The 21,240-nt window shown below is 36.3% G+C and overlaps 1 protein-coding gene across 1 annotated transcript in view; it reads right to left on the bottom strand.

Moving 5' to 3' along the window:
- The window catches only part of SEC63 (SEC63 homolog, protein translocation regulator), a 62,000-nt gene that overhangs the window by 10,809 nt on the left and 29,951 nt on the right, over positions 1–21,240 (bottom strand). Inside the window, exons 7-14 of the mRNA XM_052781378.1 lie at positions 20,663–20,713; positions 17,971–18,079; positions 15,323–15,417; positions 12,483–12,615; positions 11,210–11,302; positions 4,088–4,242; positions 2,943–3,090; positions 1,082–1,164 (exon numbers count right to left, since the gene is read on the bottom strand). Coding sequence (XP_052637338.1) covers positions 1,082–1,164; positions 2,943–3,090; positions 4,088–4,242; positions 11,210–11,302; positions 12,483–12,615; positions 15,323–15,417; positions 17,971–18,079; positions 20,663–20,713 — 867 coding nt within the window. The remainder of the gene's footprint in view (positions 1–1,081; positions 1,165–2,942; positions 3,091–4,087; positions 4,243–11,209; positions 11,303–12,482; positions 12,616–15,322; positions 15,418–17,970; positions 18,080–20,662; positions 20,714–21,240) is intronic.

The following is a 21,240-nucleotide window of genomic DNA, read 5'->3' as shown; positions in this document are numbered from 1 at the left end:
CATCGTATAAAAGGCTAGCTCTAGTTTTTAGGTCACGTATCTCGATGCCAGACTGCCTAGTGGAGTTCATGTAGAAAACATCTTAAATGAGTTTTCTATATGCTGTCAGACATTTTAATTAATTTCTAAGTACAGTCCAGTATGCTAACAATTCCCAGTCTCCTTCATTTTTAAGATCCAGTATAGCGATATGGTGCTGTTACTTTCTACCTACTGCATCCTCAGTTATCATTGAGATGATGCATTCTTAAATTCCATAGCATGAACACATGGTACTTATATATACAGACTGCTTTCTGCTGAACTGGTTTCAATGGCTAGTCTGATCCTCAACTGTAATACTCATGCTTGTATGCCTTACCTTAGAGGCACAACTCAGACTTTTTCTTAGACAATTATCTGAATAGTACAGATACAAAAATTGACTCTGTAGACTTTGTTAGGCAAAAGTTTGTTTAATTTCCCTGCATTAAGTTTTTTTGTTCAAAGAAAGTCATTACTGCATCTTAAGCTAAAAAATAAGCACAAGTCAGAAGTTTAACTACTAGGGTGTAGTATTATTTTGGTTATCCCACATTGCCACCCATTCAGCAGTCCACTTTCTTCATGCGGCACTGGTGTACCTCCTTTATATTAAGTTATGTATATTCTGCTGGACTGAGTTTCTTTCATAAAAGAAACTAAAACACCCAAAAGATTTGTAACATTATGAGCCCGCATAAAGTGAAATCAAACACTGTCCTAAGGACTTGAGTGAACACTTTATTCTAGTTCAAGAACTACGTTTCTGAATGTCTCTTTTCCTGTTATTTACGAACCTCAGGGCAGTATCATTTGCCATATTCTTTTACTGTTCCCTAGACAACTGCAATGGGTCAGACTGAACTTTGGTTTGATTCCACGAAAACATTCTCATTCAGAAACAAAAACATAAGGGAGGATTAAGAGCACAAGTTCTCAATTTCAAATCTTAATTTTACAGTTATATTTACAAAATACTGTTAGCTTGCAAAGAAGAAATGCCTGTTTATTAGCATATGCTTGCAGTTACCCTGAAAGAACAAGTATTCTTAATACTTACTGCCATAGTCTGTCTTGTTAGTGTGACCAGAACAGTGACAAGAGAACCTACTGTAATATTGTTGCTGTCTTCATCATCCAAAACTAGTGTAAAAAGAAAAGCAACACATCTATTAAACTTCTTTAAAGCCTTTTTTTCCATTAAACATGGTTTCTGTTGTGCCTAAATATAAGCATACAAATTCCAGAATTTTTAACAAAAAATAATTTCAAAATATTATTTAATAGGTCTCTTACAATCTCAAATATACTATCAGGATGAGGGCTGGTAATTCAGCAAACTATAAAACAGCAGCATTGAGTTTGAAATTTTAATTGCATGAAAGTTAGAAAATTCAAAGTTATAGCTGCTGTGGGAACCATAACTCTGTAATATTGTGCATTATAAATTAAAGCATAAAACTTCAGAAACATGAAATACCACACATGACCAAAGGGACCCTGTTATATTTGTTCTGGGAATCATAACTTTGATTTTCCTGACTTTCATATGATTAACAACTCCATTTCAATGCCACATTAACAATCATGCATTTAATTCTTTTTTTAAGTAGAAGGCAAAGGAAAATAAAAGAACAGCAATGATTATTTTAACTAAAACATCAAACATAAAACCCACAGGAAAGCCAATGAGGAGTTTATATTTCTCATCTATTAACTGGAGAAGTCCCAGGTTGGGGAGGAATAGAGCTATATACCAGTGTAGAAATTTTATTTATGTTCTGCGCCCCCCCCCCCCCCCCCCCCCCGGAAAGCAGTTTTACTATTCAGTAGTTTTACAGATACATTTTTTTATAATGGTAATACTGAGCTAAACAGAAAAGCATATGGATTGTTTAATCCTCCATACCACAGCTGAGTACAGTTGTGTGACAAATAAAGACTATAGGCAGAAAAGTGTTGCTTGCCAAAATATGGGAAGGTACTCCCAAGACTGAACTTTAAGCAGATTAACAAGACTGTGTACAATCCTGTGCTACAATAAGATAAAACCTTTTGTTTGTTTTTTAAAAACACACATAAACAACATTTAGAAATACCAAGATTAACAGACATTTTCTTCCTTAACAGGTATTTCCATTGACATTTGCTTCTCACAGAGGACTATGCATAAGCCACGTTACAACTTAGGCTACCCAAACAAAACATACCAGATTTTGAATTTGATCATTGTAACCACAGTAACAATATAAATTAGAAACAAGTATTAGAACAACCTTCCAAATATCTCACATTTACTAGCACTGATCTTCTACAAAGGAAAGGAGACCACAGAACCAATTCACTTTCCACTGAAAGGCTGCCTAACAGAAACTGCCTAATCTTCATAGAGGAAGAGCGTTACACATTCAGTGAAACAGTGCACGCAGAAGGTAGCTAAGCATAGCATGGACAAATTCTGCTAGATACAAAAACTATACAAGGATTATGACAAAGGAACCCATGAATCTTCAGTCATCAGGGTGTCCAACTCAAAATCTCACAAAGGACTCTCCATGCTGGAATAAGCTGAGCATAAATTCTGGAATAAGCACAACTTTTAAAGTTACCTAATAAAAGTGGTATTTCAACCAGAATTCCACATTGCTCATGAAATATTAAATCAACAGATGAAATATCAGATAAGCTCCTGTAGGAGAATGTACTGCTGGCTTGGGAATCTGTGAAATGTTTCAATTTACTTTATCTCCTCAGACTGTAAATCTCACACAGAAGAGCCCACCACTCAAAAAAGTATGTCATTTCCAGGCCACATAAATAACAATGAGCTGTGTTTCAGCATCCTCCAAAAGCTTACTGCCAACAGACTATCAAAATGTCAGAAGAGCGACATATACAGAACAAAAGGACCTCCCACTCACCCTGTGGTTTTATATCCATAGTGACATACGGAAAGCTGCCAAGGACAGCCATAACTTCATCATATTTCTTATCTTCTAGGAAGTGCAGTAAATTGCGACGATCAGAACCTTTCAAACTCACCAAATCCTGAATACTTTTGATTTTATACTAAATTTATTTAAAAAAAAAAAAGAAAAAAAGAAAAAAAGGAAGTCACATAGTAGCAGAGAACACAGTCCACAAATAAACTCTTGATAATACATCACTTGGGTATCTCTTAGTAACACGGGGTCACACCATTTGATTTGTTCTTATTAAAGAAAACCACCCATACTTTAGGAAATTAACAAGCATATGTTTTAAGAAATGATAAAACAGAGGTTGCATTCAAACATACTAAATAGCACTGCTTTGAACATTGGTGTGTTCCTTAGTACGTCACCCCTTAGAAACTGGTAAATGTCTTATAAAACTATTATTTCAGCCAGCTTTTTCGGAAAGCTGAGCCAAGAAATCTTACTAATCGGGTTCTTTATTTAGAGTACTTCAGTGCTTTGAGATTTATATTAGCAGGAACAACTAAGTACAAGTTACTTTTTTTTCTTCCCATACTGAACTGACTATAACTGCATACCAAGAGCTTTATAAGGCTTCCTCCTTCGTACATAAAGGATCACAAAACCAGAAATACTTTCCACAGTAATTGATAATTTTTTTCCTTTTATGAACTCCTCTGTGCCACCTTCCCAGTATATTTTCTATCAAACTAGATTAAGAACGATGTAAAGCCAAACAAACAAGCAAAAAAAAAAGTTCCAGTAGGATATTCCAGCCACATTCTGGAAAAATATTAAATACAAGATAGTACTCTAATAAGAAAGAAACGCTGTTTCTCCTGTTTGTGAGGTCAAGGTAGACTGATCTTTTACACTCTTTTACGCTTATCAGATCTCTGACCTTAATTCCCACCTCCTAACTGACATGGACTTTAAAGAAACAAAAAGCACACAGATCATCTAGGAACTATTGTACTGAATTCCTGAAAATTAAATATATTTTTAGTCTCTTAGTTAACTCATAACCTTGCTTCCTTATAGCCAAATTGGTAAAAGAAGTAACAGAAAGTGTTTTAAGAAGTTACCAAGTATCATTTGTAGTTTTATACCTTTTTATGATTGGAGACTCGCCTAAGATTGTCCTCTTCGATGTGAGGCAGCTGCAAAAGGGGAGACTTGAACTGTTGAAGTCCCTGGACAGTCATCTGGGAAAGCTTCATGCAATTTTCCAAAGATCCCAAAGATGGAGCACGGAACTCCCTTTCTTGGGGAGAATGAAACAGACAACATCACTTTTAATTTTTTTTTCTTCTTACACTTTTAAAGTGTGTACTTGTACTACAGACCACGGAAAACCTTGTTTTCAGTCTACCAAGCAAAAAAAGAGGCATCTTAAAATGTTCAGCATAATTAACCAGGCAGCCTTTTTACTCCCACTGCAGTCACATAGCTCCGCAGACATTTTCTTTCCTCTATGTAGGCTATCACAGCTGAACACTGAGAAAGGGAAAGACTTCCATCTAACATTGTCTCAGGGAACAACAGCACAATGTATCTATGCAATTATTATAGACAAAAACTCCATCACTTAAGTTTAAAAAAAAAAGCAGCATCAAAAGCAATGTTTAAAATTTGTATATTTTACATATGTCTGTGTATAACATGTTTAGCTCTACTTTTTAAGCGTATTGTTAAATATAGTTTATCATTAAACACTAATCTTTTATGACACAATACATTACTTATAAGATTTTCATCTTGAGAGATGAACATAAAGGTAGCAGCCTAATGCTTGCAAGAAAAAAATGTAGGTATAACTGAAGCTAAGCAGAGCATATTATATTGTTAGAAGGCAGTAAGAATAGCTGTAAAATACCAAAGGCCTGGCTTTTGTAAGTAAGTAAACCTAAGGTTAAAAGGCGTGTCTGAGCAAACACCTATTTGACTTTTCTTTTAGAAATTACCTGCAATTCCCTTCATATTTTAAAGTAAAAAAAGGTTTACCCTCTACATAATTAAAATTATTATAAGATAGACAAGCAGAAAGTCTTAACCAGAACAAAGCAAAAGAAAAAAAAAAAGCAGTCATTTAATACTCTTCATCATGTCTGCAAAGAAATGAAAAAGCAAAGCAAACAGGTTTCCACATACTGCTATTTAACTTTGTTAGACAACCATCCATTCCTAAATAAGGCTTCTCAAAACCCTGTTTAGAAAACTCATTTCAGAATTCCCCCGCAACTCAAAAGCTGCTGCAAGTCCAGAATTGGCAGTGTTTGGGTCACTCTATGGATACTCTACTGTGAAACAGAAAAATAAGTTAGATCCTCTTCAGAGGAATTTAAGCTACTGAAATCTTTTTCTGAACTCATATGTGGCATATGAAAGAACTGAAGGCAATTTTAAAGATGTGTTACAGAAGGCACCTGTAATTTATGATGCCTGTCATTTTATTTAAGAATCAGTGTATGTATTTTCCTATACTTCAAAACCTTTTGTGAGAAACAATCAATCTTTGATTACCTTGACTGTTACAGGTATATTCTGCATATAAACATATAAAAATAAGTATGAATACAAATATCTGTTTGTGTACATACACAAATACACTCATATATGTATACAATATGTGTATTTGGTATGGACATATTTGGCTGGTATTGGGATATTTGGGACACTACAACAGGGGCATAAAGGCATCTTTCAATAGATCGATTAGACAGATGGTCAGAAGGAATATGCCCACTCTGCTAGGGCTGTGTGATCGAGCTTACCACACTACCAAGGCAATTAGAGATGCAGATAAAAGCACATTTACTTACACCTGGGTGAGAAGGCAGACAAGCTGTAACATGCACCTGACCAAAAGGGTACCAAAGGCAAAACTGCTGAATGTTTAAGTGCCAATGGCATGTATTTTGATAAAAAGCAAGTTTAAGTTAATTTTAAAACATTTTACAGAGGAAATATGAAAAGGTAATAAATCCGACAAAAAAAAAAAAACAACCCAGATTTGGTGTCTTCAGTATGTTTTCTCCTTCCTCTACACCACTACCTTGCCGCAAATTTATAAGCGGCTACTGGGGCATGATAAACACACATGAAAGATCACTCGATCACCTCTGCTCCACCTGCCCCTCTCCCTTCAAATGGCCTGTTTCTTCATTAATTACACCAAGCTATAAATATAATCAGCTAGCAAATCAAATCACATGGCAGGATTTTTTTTTAACCCAGTATATTAGTAAATACTGTGAAGACTATACACAATGCAAAGAGAAAAATAACACATGAATGGAACTATCCAGCTAGACATACTGATAAGTAACAAAGATGTAACTTCTACCTTTCAAAAAAAAAAAATCATAGACTCATAGAATGGTTTGGGCTGGAAGGGACCTTAAAGATCATCTAGTTCCACCCCCCTGCCATGGGCAGGGACATCTTCCACTAGACCAGGTTGCTCAAAGCCCCATCCAGCCTGGCCTTGAACACTGCCAGGGATGGGGCATCCACAGCCTCTGGGCAACCTGTGCCAGTGCCTCACCAACCTCACCTCACAGTGAAGAACTTCTTCCTTATATCTCATCTAAATCGATCCTCTCTCAGTGTAAAGCCATTACACCTTGTCCTATCACTACGTGCCCTTGCAAAAAGTCCCCCTCTGGCTTTCCTGCAGGCCCCCTTTAGGTACTGGCAGGCTGCTGTAAGGTCTCCCCGGAGCCTTCTCTTCTCCAGGCTGAACAACCCCAACTCTCTCAGCCTGTCTTCATAGGAGAGGTGCTCCAGCCCTCTGATAGTAAATAGTAATGGAAAGACTAATCTCCCAAATAAATAGCACAAAATTTACTTTCCATCTTACCCATCTTCCACCTGCCCTGTAATTTTTTTGGCTGCTGCTAAGGAAAGTCACAGGACTTTAAATTAAAAAAAAAACCCACACTGCAAACCAAATTAATAAAAGGATCCTAAATATTCTCTGACAAACTGGTTTTTGCAGGAAATTCACCTAGAGCTTTGAGACCACAGAGCACTAGTCAGAGTAGAAATTCTTCTCTTTCTTAAAGCATTGACTCATCATCCATATGACAGCAGAAGAATATTTTAACAAAGTTGGAGAATATTACTTTGGTTTCCTGAAAATAACACAGGACTTTATATTCCCCGAGAGTGGATTTGAGGAAAGACAATATAGCTTTTAACGACACCCAACTGCCCCCACCATAAAATGAATGTCATTACTGCATGTATTTTGACAGCTTCTGCTTGTCAAAAGTGCACAAGACAAGATGATCTTTAATCTAATGTCATAAGGTCATCCAAAACATATGACATTAAAGTAGTCAATCACAAATTTAATTGGAAATCATAGTTGCTTGTGAAGGAATGGTATACACCTGGGTCAAACCACAACCTCTACATTACACTGCAGCTTCCAACCTGAATTAAGAAATGCACTTTGACTGGACAGCTGAACTGATGCCTAACCTTTCTGCAGACAGTTGTAAGAGCACATTCCATGTTTTTTGGCAGCAAACACCTTGCTTGGCAGGGCAGCTATCTACTTGTGACACTGAAGGATGATCTCAAAGAAGCCACCGAGACAATTTAGACTTGCTGACTATCAACTACCAGTTAATCATCACAAAACAATGGATGCAAGCAAGGAATGCCACAGAGCAAAGTGTATTTTCAGGGAGCTGCATGTAAAAAGAAATGCTCACAGACTATGCGGAAATCAGGCAAGAGAGTAAAAGAAATTTTATCCGAAGGTAGCTCACAATTGCCACATTTTCCACCAGGCCAGAAAAAGCTTAGCAGTAACTAAAAACTGACTGGACTGAAATGAAAACAGTATCAGTTCTGCTTCTATGAAAGCAAATTAAAACAAACAGCAACAAATCCAAACTCATTTGCAAAGAATGATAGCTCTGTCAAAAATTAAGAAGTAACCACGATTAAACAATTTTTATGCCAAACCTACACTCATTCTTTCATGACAGATTGTTTCTAATGGGGTTTGATAAAGGCAGTGTCTGTGGCTTTTATGGCAATGCATAAGCAGCCTGAGATATCACTTTTTGCTATCTGGGGAAGCAGGATGCTTGTCCCTGTGAAGGGCTCAGACAGCAGAACTTCATACATCTCATTCTGTGATGTGTTGTCCTCAGTCTTTCTTGCATCTCCTTCAAGAACAGCTGATACTGGACCAGTAGTTGAATGCTATATGGACATTTTTAAAATTAACTAGGAAAACAAAGTGCCAAGATTCTGAAGATTCATCCAAGGTGCTTTTCCTCAAAAGACTTGATTACAAAGTATGCATAAATGGTTACAGATATTTTTAAAATAAAATAACAACAACAATAATAATAATTCAGGATATTTGAAAGACAAATGAATGCAGCGCAAAATGAGACTCCTCATCCCACCACCAATTTAGGTTTCACAAAATAAAATTTGTGCCCAAAATATTTCTTTAGATAGTATTAACGCATGCCATCATCTATGTATTTTCACAGATCAGGACTGCTGAACATATATGGCTTATTATAGCATGTGATAATATTATGTACCATGTCAAGGCTGATTTAAGTGAAAATTAGAACTAAACCCAGAAACATCTGTAGTTAAGTTTTAAGCTACTTAAAATTACATTAAGATGACAAATACACAAATTTAAACAAAACAGTCTCTCAAAAATTTCAATATCTAACTTTAATTTTACTCATATCTTAAAAAAAAAAGACACCTTTTCAATTTCCAGTTGTTTCCCAACAATAGTCAGCAGGGGGGCAAAATTCTCTCTACATGTATGGTCATCAAAAGTAGGGCCAACATTTTAAATTTGCTAAGTGATAAGTAGCAAAAATGGTGATTTTCCTTTCAATCAAAGATCAAAATTCTGAAATTATTTACTTTCAAGTCCTCAAATTCATTATTCTTAGCCTGATGGGCAACTGTTCAGTACCACTTTCCCTTTAATGCTTTGTGCTGAGAGCACTGGCATGGAAGTCAGAAGAAATATTTAGTAGAAATACTGTCATTGTAAAAATTTGGAAACAATTTTGAGAAAACCTGCTAAAGGTATACCAAACAAATCCTCAACTATACCTATGATACACTTCTACTTTGAGTTTTTCCAAATCTATGGAACTAACTTCTACCATACATAATGACAACTATAATTTCTGATCCACTTTCATAGACTCATTGAGGTTGGCAGGCATCATGAAAATTTCTAGAAATTATTAGTTGGTGAGGTTGTAGAGGTCTGGTTTTTTTAGTAACCATCGCTTCATTTCACATGCAAATAGAAAATCAGTTTACACTACTGTCTTCCAAAATATTGTTTGATTTTTTTATTTTACTTTAAGGTAAAAGCTAAATTTTCTGGCATTTCAAAGTAGTTTATTAAATACACTGCATCTATAAGTAATCATTTTACTGTCAAATTAAAAAGGTGTCTCCATATACATACAGAGCTAAAGAAGAATACAGCTACCTGGAGGTCATTCAAGTTCTGAAGTATATCATGTAAAAGCTGAAATAAGATACGTAACAGAGTACAAGAAGAGCTATAGGTGGTTTTTATTTTTCAAAGACTTCTAGTTCTGTTGCATTAAAAAAAGCTTCTGGCTGTATTATTTTGGTTTCATTTTGCACAAGTGAAAACAAGTATTTGCTAGTTGACTAATATATACATAGGCCATCTTTAAAAGACATCTTCTAGAGGCCTGAAGCATTTTTATAAAAATACCTATCCAGATTAAAAAAAAAAACCCAAACATACCTATATTTGGCATACGCAAGGGCTTATAAGCAAGTAAAAAGATGTCTTCGCTCAAGCACTTTTCATAATTAACTATAATATGTGGACTTGGTCCTGCTGATCTAGCAAAACTTAGAAACACCACCAAAACAAAAGAAACAAAAAAACCCCCAACACTTCCAAGATAGCTACTTAGCTTTTTATGAAATAAATTGCTAAACTATTAAACTAGTAAGGTTTCACAGCATTAGTTTCCTCATCTTAAATCTGCACTGGAGATATCCTTGCAATTTAGTTAGTGCTAGTCTGCAGAATATTCACAAAAACATATCCAATATCTATCCACAGCTGAGCTCTTAGCATGATATTCATTAATAAATACAATCTAATGTTACGTGAAGATTACTTCTAAAATGAAAAATATGACTACTGCTTCCTTCCAGGTTTCAAGTTTTCTCTCCTCAGCCTCACAGCCTAGTAAAGATAGGGTTTAAAAGAGAAATAGAAATATACTTAATCAATACTTGTTTCTAAAATAGGACAAATAAGCCAGCATGCAGCAGCCTTATCTGCTCACGTCCCCTCTCTTGTACTTTATTTTGTTATGGAGTACAATTTCCAGCACCACTTGCAATAGTGCTGGGAAAGATCTTCCCCCAAACTATTCTTGTTAGGAGGCTATCAATGCTTGTTAAAGGAGTTTTGGTCTAGTAAAGATGAACCAATGAGTATTATTTGATGGCAAGCAAAATGGTCCCCCATTTGGCATGAAAAAAAATGCCTTGCCTCTGTTTGTTGCAATAACAGAATGAGATCCAAGTCTTTGTTTCTTTACACTGTAAGCAACCATCTTCAGCATAATTGCCTTTTTACAGTAAAAAATAAAAAAAGCTTCAGTGTTACATTTCAATTAAATTGTAATTTCTATGGCAATTATGGCAAAGCACCTGCCACTCTAAGTTCAGGAAAAAAAAAAAAAACCAACAACCTACATAGCAGGCTCAACAGCATAGGAACCAGAAATGGAGAAATGAGCCACACACAAACAAAGAAATGACAGCAAAGAAATGAGCCAAAACACAAGTGACACTCAGAACAGAAAGAACTGCAAAAGTGCAAACTAAAAGATGGATGAACACAAGGTTCAACACTAACTGTTTTGATACCAAAAATGGACCAGATCTTTAAGAAAAGGTTTTTAATTGCATTTAAGGCGAAACTTTTAATTGCAAAAATTACAAGGTGAGCACAGATACTTAAGATTTCAGAGTAGGGCTTGGTGACAGCAGCAACATTTCAATCTTCAAAATGGAGAGCTCTCTCAGAGTGGAAAGAGCAAAAGCTCATCTAGGCATTTCTAAATATCACAGATTAAGTTTCCCACAAAAAACAAAGATTTTATGAAATACTGCAACAAAGAATCATTTACTAGTTTTAATTATACAGTTTCTTTTCTTACCTTCCCGGCTTCGAGCCATTATTATTAGTTGGCAGATCACATTAATCATTTCTTGAAGTAACGCAGGACTCTTTTTCAGGATAAACTGCTGATCTGCAAGACATAACCGGCTGCAATTATGCTGCACTTCCATTAGGAAAAAAGGGGACAGTTTACATGAACTGGACATTTAATCGTGCTGTATTCATTTCTATTCATTCTTGTATTACTGAAAACACCACTTTATTCACATTGACACATCCATCTGTAGCATCCCCTCACAAAACAGGAAAGAGCAAGTGCTAAGAGGAAACACAAATTTCGTATACCAGACAAGCAGCTTCCACACCAAAGGAATAAGTACTTATTAGATCCATCTAAAAAAAAGCAAGAAGACAGCACAGATAATTTACCAGTCTTATTAAAATAGCATTAATTCTTCAGGTAATCACAGGTTAAAAAAAAGGATTTTTAATTTTAAGTGAAAAAGCAATTTTGGGAAAAACATTATTTGTAAAGTAATAACTACTTTGGAATACAGATCTGTGAAGTTCTAAGTACAAACAGTAACTAAGTGGCAAGGAAGAGGAGATATTTTTAGTGGCTATTTAAAACTGACCATTTTTCTTTTGAAAGAAACTGGAACATTTGAACCAAAGCATCTTCATTGTTTGTTTGGTTTGGGGTTTTTTTTTTTTAATTTGCATGAAAATATAGAACATCTCAAGTTGGCTGGTGGGCCTAAGAAACCACGAGTCTCGTGGCTGAAACTTAAGAACTGCATTTAGGAACATTTCAGTTTGTATATTTACAAGTATGAAAAATTGCAAAACAAAACTGAAGCTCATATGTAACTGCTATTTTAAAGCTCTAATCTTGTCATCCTTGCTTTACATAGTAGAGGGGAAAAAACTCAAAAAATAACTATGAACAGAAATGTCAGAGACCAATATTATGCTTATCTTGGATTTCTTTACTCTGAAAAGCAAATACACTTCACATGTTCAACTTTTTATTCTATTACAAAGAAGAAAAAAAACTGATCAAAGTCGTATTTGCAGCCAAAAAGCATTAAAAACTAGAATATTAGTATTACAGAGCTATCAAGAAAATGAGAAAATGCAAAGTAAATGTTTTAGAAAGTCACTAAGTTCAAAAACTAAGTATGCTGCATAGAGATTATTGAGCAGCGATACATGCAACTCTTTAATGGACAAAAGGTATGTTTATGAGTACTGTAGCATGCAGTGTGCTGCTGTTTCCAACAACATCCAATTAGGGGAGAAGCCATTACCTTCTTCAAGGACCTCAGGAACTTTCATCCTGGCAAGATGAGTCAACAGCAGAACTCTGGCTTTCAGGCTGTAAGGGCAGGTGAGCGGAGGCTCATTCTTCTTTAAATTTATGCCACCAATTTCTCTGATTAGCTGAAATAAAAGTTAAATACAAATAGCTATTTTGGTGCTAAAGAGGAACGGATACAGGAGGAGAACAGTTTACAAGGAAAAACAGTTACATTCACAAAAGCAAGCCTTCAAGTAACTTTTCCCTGGAAAGTTCTGTAGAGGTGAACATTAGCCATTTTTATTCATAACACAGCTCCAAAAAGTCCAAAAGTACCTTTAAATGCTTTGTTTCAATGTGGGGGTGAGGGGGGAAGTAAAGATTTGCACACAAGAAACTTGCCTTGAATAGTGTTGAGTAAATTTGTATTGATAGATGAAGATTTTTAAAATCTGATTTTACTGCCAAGGTTTACTAGATTCAACCATACTTCTAAGGTATTTATATTAAACTCAATATGCACTAGCAACAGCATCATCTTGAGACCTTTCACCCATGTAAGACCTAGCCAACTTCCTCAGAAACAGTCTCAAGTATCACAGGAAGGAGGGTTATAAGCCTGAACTCCCTGGTAGGCTGGAAAGCAAGTATTTTAACTTATTTATAAAAAGCTCCAACTTGAAAAAAGTGTGGTATTCTTTATTCAGAATGACCTATCTTGATCCTGACTAGACCAAGATGCACAGTTCAAACAGGTCTCTCTCACCTGATTTTGTTGAAGACCCTGGAGGGAGAGGCTGCAAAGCTGAGTAACAGAAGCTCATAGCTTATAAGAATCAATACATGGCCCAGAAGCTTCACTTTTAGGTCAACAAGTCACTGAGGAGAGACTGAGGTTCCAAAATCTCCAGCCACAAAGGGAAGTTAGAATATCAACAGTCAGGCTACACTGACCTTTGACCAGTCTTTCCCTACACTTGAAAAAAGAATCTTCTAACAAGTTCCTTGTAAGCACATCCTGGTATAACACCAGTCCAGGAAGAGTAAAACTTTGATAAGAAAACTTTATAAAAAGCATTGATACTGGGTTTATGATAAAACAGTGACATAAAAATGGGAGCAATGGTCATGGCCCCAAAAGCAAGATATGCTAACAAAAATTATTAGCAATACCCTTCTGTACTGATGCTTCAGAGACTTGTATATGCCATATACTCAGAAAAAAAGAACACAGATGACACTGATTACTGGACCTTTAGACATGGAACAAAATCCAATAGTATAAAATGCAAGGTCATGCACTTGCATACCAACAAGAACTGCGGCTTGAAGATGGGAGCTTGTAAGTTGGAAAACAGAGGTATATAAGACAAGAGAAATCCAGAAAACTTAGCCATCCCACATTAGTTGTATTAAACCACCATATGAAACAGTTCTGGAAAACAGTATGCTTAAGGTTATTCCCTGCAGAAATACAGGAAAAGCAGTGCCACCAACTAAGGCACTGCTAAGACTTAACATGAAATACTGTGGACAATTCTGAGCAGAAAAAGTAAAAAATAATGTAAAATCTTGAAATACATCAACTGGGAACAGTACCCCATTCAGCGCGTAGCAGGATGAGGGAAACAAACAGCCTTTTGGGAAAGACAGGACTAGAAGACAGCAGGTTTTCTAGTTTAGCAAAATAAAGACAAAAAGAGAACAAATGGGCTAGTGCTTCTGTCTATAAATCCATTAAGAATATACACAGGAAGAATCGTTTAGACTCAAGAATAATGATGACAAAAAACATGGCTACTAATTGGTCACAGAAAAGACTCCTAACCACTAGAACAGCAAGTGCTGGAACAGCTTCTCAGTAGGATATGGTTACAGGAGGCTTGAGTGCCTTTTAAATAAAGAATGATAAAATGTAAAGGGCTTCCAACAGCACAGGCCAAGAACTGATGATCAAGGTGATCTTTTCCAGCCACGTGCTCCCACTGCTGAAAAACCTCACCTAACCACAATTCCAGCTCCTCCTCTGAAAGTCCACAAGGTTACAAAGAATTTGTAAAAGAGACAAAGACAATTAAGTAAAGAGGTATCTCAGTCTATTTTCTTTATGTTTAGGACATGACACTGTTTACGACTTGAAAATTCAACTGTGTGCATGCAAAGGTTAAATCTGTGAGACTACCCCCCCCTCATTTTGCAAACTCAAAATATTTTCATTGGAGCATTTTGTATACTGTGCTTTAAACTTAAGACCAAAGTGTTAGTTTCTAACAAATAAGACTTCCTAAAACTCTGCTAGCAATAATTATTTGCCACAGCATGCATTATGGCATCTCTGTTGGGAAGACTAGTGGAAATGAAAATAAAAGGCAACCAGAAAGGAACAGACATTCATGGAAGAATCTTTATAATATTTAAAGAAATTATTAATTCAGACATCAGAGAATAATTTTATTTCAGTATTAACATATTTAACCAGATCTACGTTAATGATTTAAAAGAACTTTATCGAATGGCAATCACCTCCTTATATCAATACTCAAAATTTATAAGGACTGACACTCTAATTCCCTATTTAGTTTAGCCCTCCCCAAAAACCCAACCCAGCAGTCTATATACTAAACTGATTCCATTTAAGCTAAGCATTATCACCAATTAATGTTATCTTTTCTTTAAAAAAATTAAATCAAGCCTAGCTTCTAATTCCTATTTCTGAAGGGATACAGTTGCATCTCAACAAAATTAATACCTTCAGAACTTGAATTCTGTCAGCTGGTCACCTAGAAGTGCCATCTCCCTCTTCCTTTGAAAGGGTCAGTTATTTATAAAACATCGCTTGACATAACTAACCTGTGGTATCTGAATGTTGTCTGCTGGTCTGCTTGTAGCATCTTTATTGTACTGAGGATCAAATTCAGATGCCCCTGCTAAAACCATGATAAGCCCTGCAAAGATAATTGGAGGCAGACAGAGAAAATGTCAGCAACATCCTATGCCACTAAGTGATTTCTTCAGAACCCTCAGCCATAAAACTTATTCCTACTCTTCCCCCAACAGCCGTGAATATCCATGTTCTCTGTTTAGTGTACCAGTTACTACCGCCACAGGGCAAAGGAGGCAAGAACCAATGCTTGGCACAAGACAAAAGAGATCGCTCAAGGCTCCATTTTTCATGGCATCAAGTCCAGCATTTGACTCTAAATGACTTCACAGAAACGTAGCTGGGCTTCTTTAGGACTGGCAGATGTCACTGCACAGCAGTTTGACTACTTCTGCGTGCTCACAGAACCATTCCTCTAAGCAATCCATGTGCCTGCAGCGGCACCACAATGTGTGTACTGGAGGGGGAGGCAGGAACGATAAAATTTCAACTCAATTTTCTGTTCAGTTAGCATTGACAATTCACCAAAAAAAATTTAATTATTAGAAAACCAGTTCAAGAAATACGCCTGCAAACAAACCCCATGAAGATGATGGACTGCTCTTTTTCTAATGTGATTAGGAAAATCCATACTACCTCAAAATGTTCTGTTGTGTAATTAAGATGAAAGACGTACACAATGGGGTATTTTAGTCCCATTATGAACTTTCTGCTCACAAACATATCAGACCCCTCAGCCACAGACAATAAGAGAAAGCTCACCCCATCATTTGCTCCGGTTAAAATAACTTTTTCAATAATAGTTACTCAAGCTTCATTCTTAAATTTTCAGCAAGTTCTCTTCTGAGCAAGTTATTTTTGCCTACTTGCAGTGCTCAGTGAATTCCACCTACTAACAATTAGTCACGTTCCCTGAGCATCAATTTTCATTTCCGTTCTCAATTATCTCTTTACTTCCTGAGCAGAGCATATCGAAGAGCTTCAAACAACTATAAATACTTTCCTATTATTTAAGATCCACAATTGTGGATCTTCAAGAAATGAAGTTTTATAAACTCATTTGTCTTGAAACCTAAAAAAAAATATCTAACACAAGGCAAGTCATGCAGATATGTCTCACCATTTCCCTAGCCTGGTTTGATTACATCTGCCAAGGCTTAAGCCTTGAGTTTCGGCACTGGTACCTCACACCACTGTAGAATTCACAACCAAGCAAAAGCCTTACCTGATCACTGTGTGGTTTGTCTAAGCCATCTCAGCTGCGCCTCATTTTTCATTCTGACAGCACAACAGACCTCAGTGGAAAACCTGACCTGCCTCTGACCCCAGGACTCCCTGAAAGCTTTAAGTCCTTAAATAAGGCCACTTAAACTTAGGGTTAACTCTTTAACCAATCTGCAGGAGAGACAAGGCAAGACTCAAAGCTATGGTTCTGATCAAGGTTCAACACGAAATAATCTACTGTTGACAAGAAGTCTGGAGAAAGAAAAGAATGGATCTGCAGGGATCTCCCTAAGCTTCTAAAGAAGTCCCACCTACTCTCCCATTCCTCCTTTCTCAACTAGCTGTCTGGAAGGGGGGAAAAGGCTTACGAGTATGACAAGGTAGAGAGCATAAACTAGTCTGAATTAATCCTACACACATAAATCCATGTATGCTGTGACTAGAAAGCGAACGTATTTCCATACTCTTATCTCCTAGACCTCTTGAATTATCTGCAAGCATTTCTGTTCAGTAGGAAAGGGATATATCAAGAGCAGATGCTTCCAGCAATCTTCCAGCAAATCTAAAGCTGAACAGCAGTGCAACTCATAGGAGTAAGCAAATGTATTTATGAATCCTTTTTAGAGGGTTTGGGGGAGGAGGGGCAGTTTATTCTGCTTTTCAATTGCTCTGAGCATGCAATCTAGTAAGATCCAATCTAGAACTAACTAGTACCATGCTAATTCTTCAGGCCCATGCCACCCTCCAAACTGAAAGATCCAATTCTGCACCAACATAATGCATCTACAGATTTTCCCAGAAAAAGTTTTTTTTTATTCCTTTAAAAGTGAGCAGACAAGAAGTATATCAAAAACTATAAATGAGTAACAAAGTAACATGAAATTGGTAGGGAACAAAATTTTTAAACAGAAATTTAGCTATAACATAACAAGTAAGAATAGAGAACCAGAAATGCTCTTTCATTCTTTGGTGATGTAAAAATTTTGTGACAGCCCCTAGAAAATTCCCAAAGCCTATTTTGTTACACTAACAGAAGACGACACACAGACAGAGGCTGTGCTCCTAGTGGCCACACCGTAACTCAGGACTACAGGCAGGTCAGCATGTTTATCCCAACATACAATACCCTTTTTTCTTTCTTTTTTTTTTTTTTTTTTAAATGTGTAGATAGACAGGCATAAATACAGTTCTATATAACTCCCTCTCCCAAATACTTAAGTCTTCTTAAAGAGTACTCTTCACCTGCAACAAAATGAAGTTTTTAAAAACACTCTAAAAGAACCAGAAATGTTATTTTAACCTAACAAAGGCTTATAAAGCAGAAGCATTTTAACATCAGCAGATCAACACTTCCAGATGAACACATCAACATTTCAAGATGCCTTTTACTTACGTTTCATGTCCATGTTCCGTGTTTTATAGACAAAATACGTATATATTTGAGTTGTCCGAATGAGAATCTGATCTCCACTATATCGTATTGATCGGTACCACCAGGAACCCTGAGACATTTAATAAGAACAAAGTGACATCAGATACGATGAAGCATCAAAACAGCTATGCTGGATCACCTCATGTCTGTTCACAACCAGGTAACTCAGCCCAACTGATTTTACCTACGTTAAGGTCAACTGAATTTCAGAAAGGAGAAGGTAACAAAAAATATTTGCTGACACAAATTTTAAAAGCACACCAATATATTCATCTGAGAGAATCTGATGCTAGAAGTTTTTAGATGATCTCTAGTCTAGAGAATTTCCCCCAGCACATGCACATGCACACACACATATACACTGCTTTATTTATTTTTGGTGTTGTTTTAGTGAATCCACTAAACAGTAAATCCACTGGATCTACCACTTTCTATATACATAACTCCTTACTGTGCAACACAGCATTCAAATCAAATTCACTTTAGGCAGATCGAGGCCAAACCAAAAACAAAATAAGAGATTTCTTTCATTATAAGAAAATTTGCAAAAAATACTAAGTCACCTAATCAGAAAATGCTTTTCAGAAGGGGAATCTGGAGGTGGCCCAGTGCCCTTGCTGCAATTTTCAGAATTAAGCCATACACCTTCAGGTTGACAGAAAAGGTTTTCCAATCCTTCAGAAATACTCCAGTAATTCCCTCATTAGAATTACACCAGTGACTTCAAATTATGGAGCACACTGTACAGTGATTGTACTCTATAATATATTTTAAGAAAAATGGTGTGCTGGGTTATAAACTGCAGTCTGTTCATTAAACTCCTCCTTGTAAGCAAAGCTCTCTAACATGAGAAAAAACATCCAAGATACACCTTAATCTATTGTAAAGTTTATCACAAGTGAAACGTAACAAGCAGTAAAGTAGTAAGTGATGTTTACTACTACGAATTTAATAGGCAATAGTGTAAATTCCCCTACTACAGCAAGAACTTGCCAATTTACTTAATTATTTAGGAAATGCTCTAGGACTTGCTCCCCACAAACTTTTTGTTTTAAATAAATTAGATTTGATTCTTCCATGAATAGATGAACCCTGACACAAAATAGTACACAACTTTTTGTAAAGTTTTTCTGCAGAAAAATTTAGATTAGAATCCCATAGCTATCAAATTTTTGTCTAAGTACAGGTACTGGAAGAAAAATATAACTATAGCCAGTCCAAATGTACATGAAAGAGGCTGCCCTAACTGCTTTTGCAGATACAGCTCGTCTCTCTTGCCTCATGTACAGAACATTATTTAGGTCAGTGGAGGTATAGGAAGAACTACGTATCAGTATTTTCCTTTTTTGTTGATCTGGTTCCAAAGGGTGGAACTAGCCTTTATTTTAGATGCCTATCTGAGATATAGGATGACTACACTGTAGTTAACTTCAGCTTCTTTATTGATTCATAAAAGAGAAACAGGCCCATTAAAGGCATGAATCATCTTGTATGTCTACTTTAGAATGAAATGATAAAATAACTTGCTCCATAAAAATGACTATTCCTCTTCACTGACTATAAAAGAAATTTACAGTGACAAGTCTGAATGCAGAAGTCTACATCTGGCATAGGGGCAAGAACAGGCATATTTTTCTCTCTGCTCAGGACATTCCTTCATAACAACAGAAAGGATGTTTACTTTCACTTGAGCTACAATAAACCTGGTATAAATCAAATCACTAAAAGTACACATATACAAAAACAACCCATCAACAGACACCAACTGAAACCTAAAAGGAAAGACAGGAAAAATATGTAGACATTGTACCCTGGATTTTAGACTTCTTAGTCAATAACTTGTTGAAATCGCCACATCTCGTTTTCTACACTAAATCTTCAATTATGCAGAAAGACACTCAAAGAGAAGGGATAATGCCTGGCTGAGCCTCTGCACACAGAGATGCAAGCAGTTGCCAAGACCCCAGGACACCTTCTCAAATGAATATCTTCTTCCCAAGAGCATGAAGGTTTCCAGGTGTCAATTTTCTGAGTCTGTCTTTACGCCATACCCTAACAGTGCACTCACTGGATAAGGGACATTGTTCAAAAGCAATACTGTAAGGCAAACCCGAGCCCCGAAATACCACTCACCTAGCAACTGATTTCTCACACAAAGAAATCTCAAGGGCAGACATCTCATGGTGTACAGAAGGTCAATAAAAATTGAAGTTAAAAAACAAAGGCAACCAGGAGAAACCAAGTCAACAACCTGTTCCACACACAGTAATCATTCTAGTACCACCAGTTACAGCCATCTCAGTCTTGGCTGTACAGTAACACCACTGAATATACTCGAGTTCATCACATCATATTAATTTTCATGTGATAAATGACAGAAGGTACAAGACAAATTACATAAATCAGTCTAACTCTTCCGATACCTAATATTTTCCCTACAGCCCTCTCACTATCGTGGCACTGCATTTTTTTGGAAACTCTACAGCAGCTTCACTTTTTCCATAGTAAAAGAAAATACCCACATTAAAAAAAAAAAAGCTCACTTGCTTGCTCTCTCCATGAAAGGCAAGAACAAGCAACTCTACTTATGTCTAAGACAGCTTTGTTTACAGCTTGGTTACAGAGGGTAGAATATTAATTAGATAATACTTACCACAACAACGGGAAGAATAACCATAAATGCTAATCCGTATACAAGCAAAACCTAGAGAAAAATTATGAAACATACTGCATTAGATACTTCAGCTAAATACCACTCTTGCTTATCTTTATTCTAAAATACAGCCAAGTAGTATTACCACAAGCCTACTACAAATTAATGTAATCTTATTGCATAATACCCATCATTATTTCTGAAGTAATATAATCAGTTGGGTAGGGCTTAAATAAGGAGTATCAGTTTAGTGTAAATAATCTTTTAAATCATCCATGCATTGTCTCAGGTGAATTTCTTTAATAAAGAGTTGGCAGCTAAAACTGATAGAGTGGACAAAGATGATTACCGCATTAGAAGAAATCAAGCGGGTAAGCCAAATACCTTGTAGCAACAAATGCAACAGAAAGAACATTCAGACACTGTATGATTATAGCATAGCTAGCAAACCAAATGGAACTACAGAAATCCAGCAAACAAACAGTTCTATATGTGTTTCCTTGCAACAGCAAACACACACTTTGTAGCAGGGGTGACCACAATACAACCGCATTATCACTGCAATGAGATCCTTCCAA

Source organism: Harpia harpyja, chromosome 3 (genome assembly GCF_026419915.1).
Source record: "Harpia harpyja isolate bHarHar1 chromosome 3, bHarHar1 primary haplotype, whole genome shotgun sequence".
NCBI classification, from domain to species: domain Eukaryota; kingdom Metazoa; phylum Chordata; class Aves; order Accipitriformes; family Accipitridae; genus Harpia; species Harpia harpyja.
The sequence above is the reverse complement of the archived record's forward strand: the minus strand, read 5'-3'. Positions and strand labels throughout refer to the sequence as shown.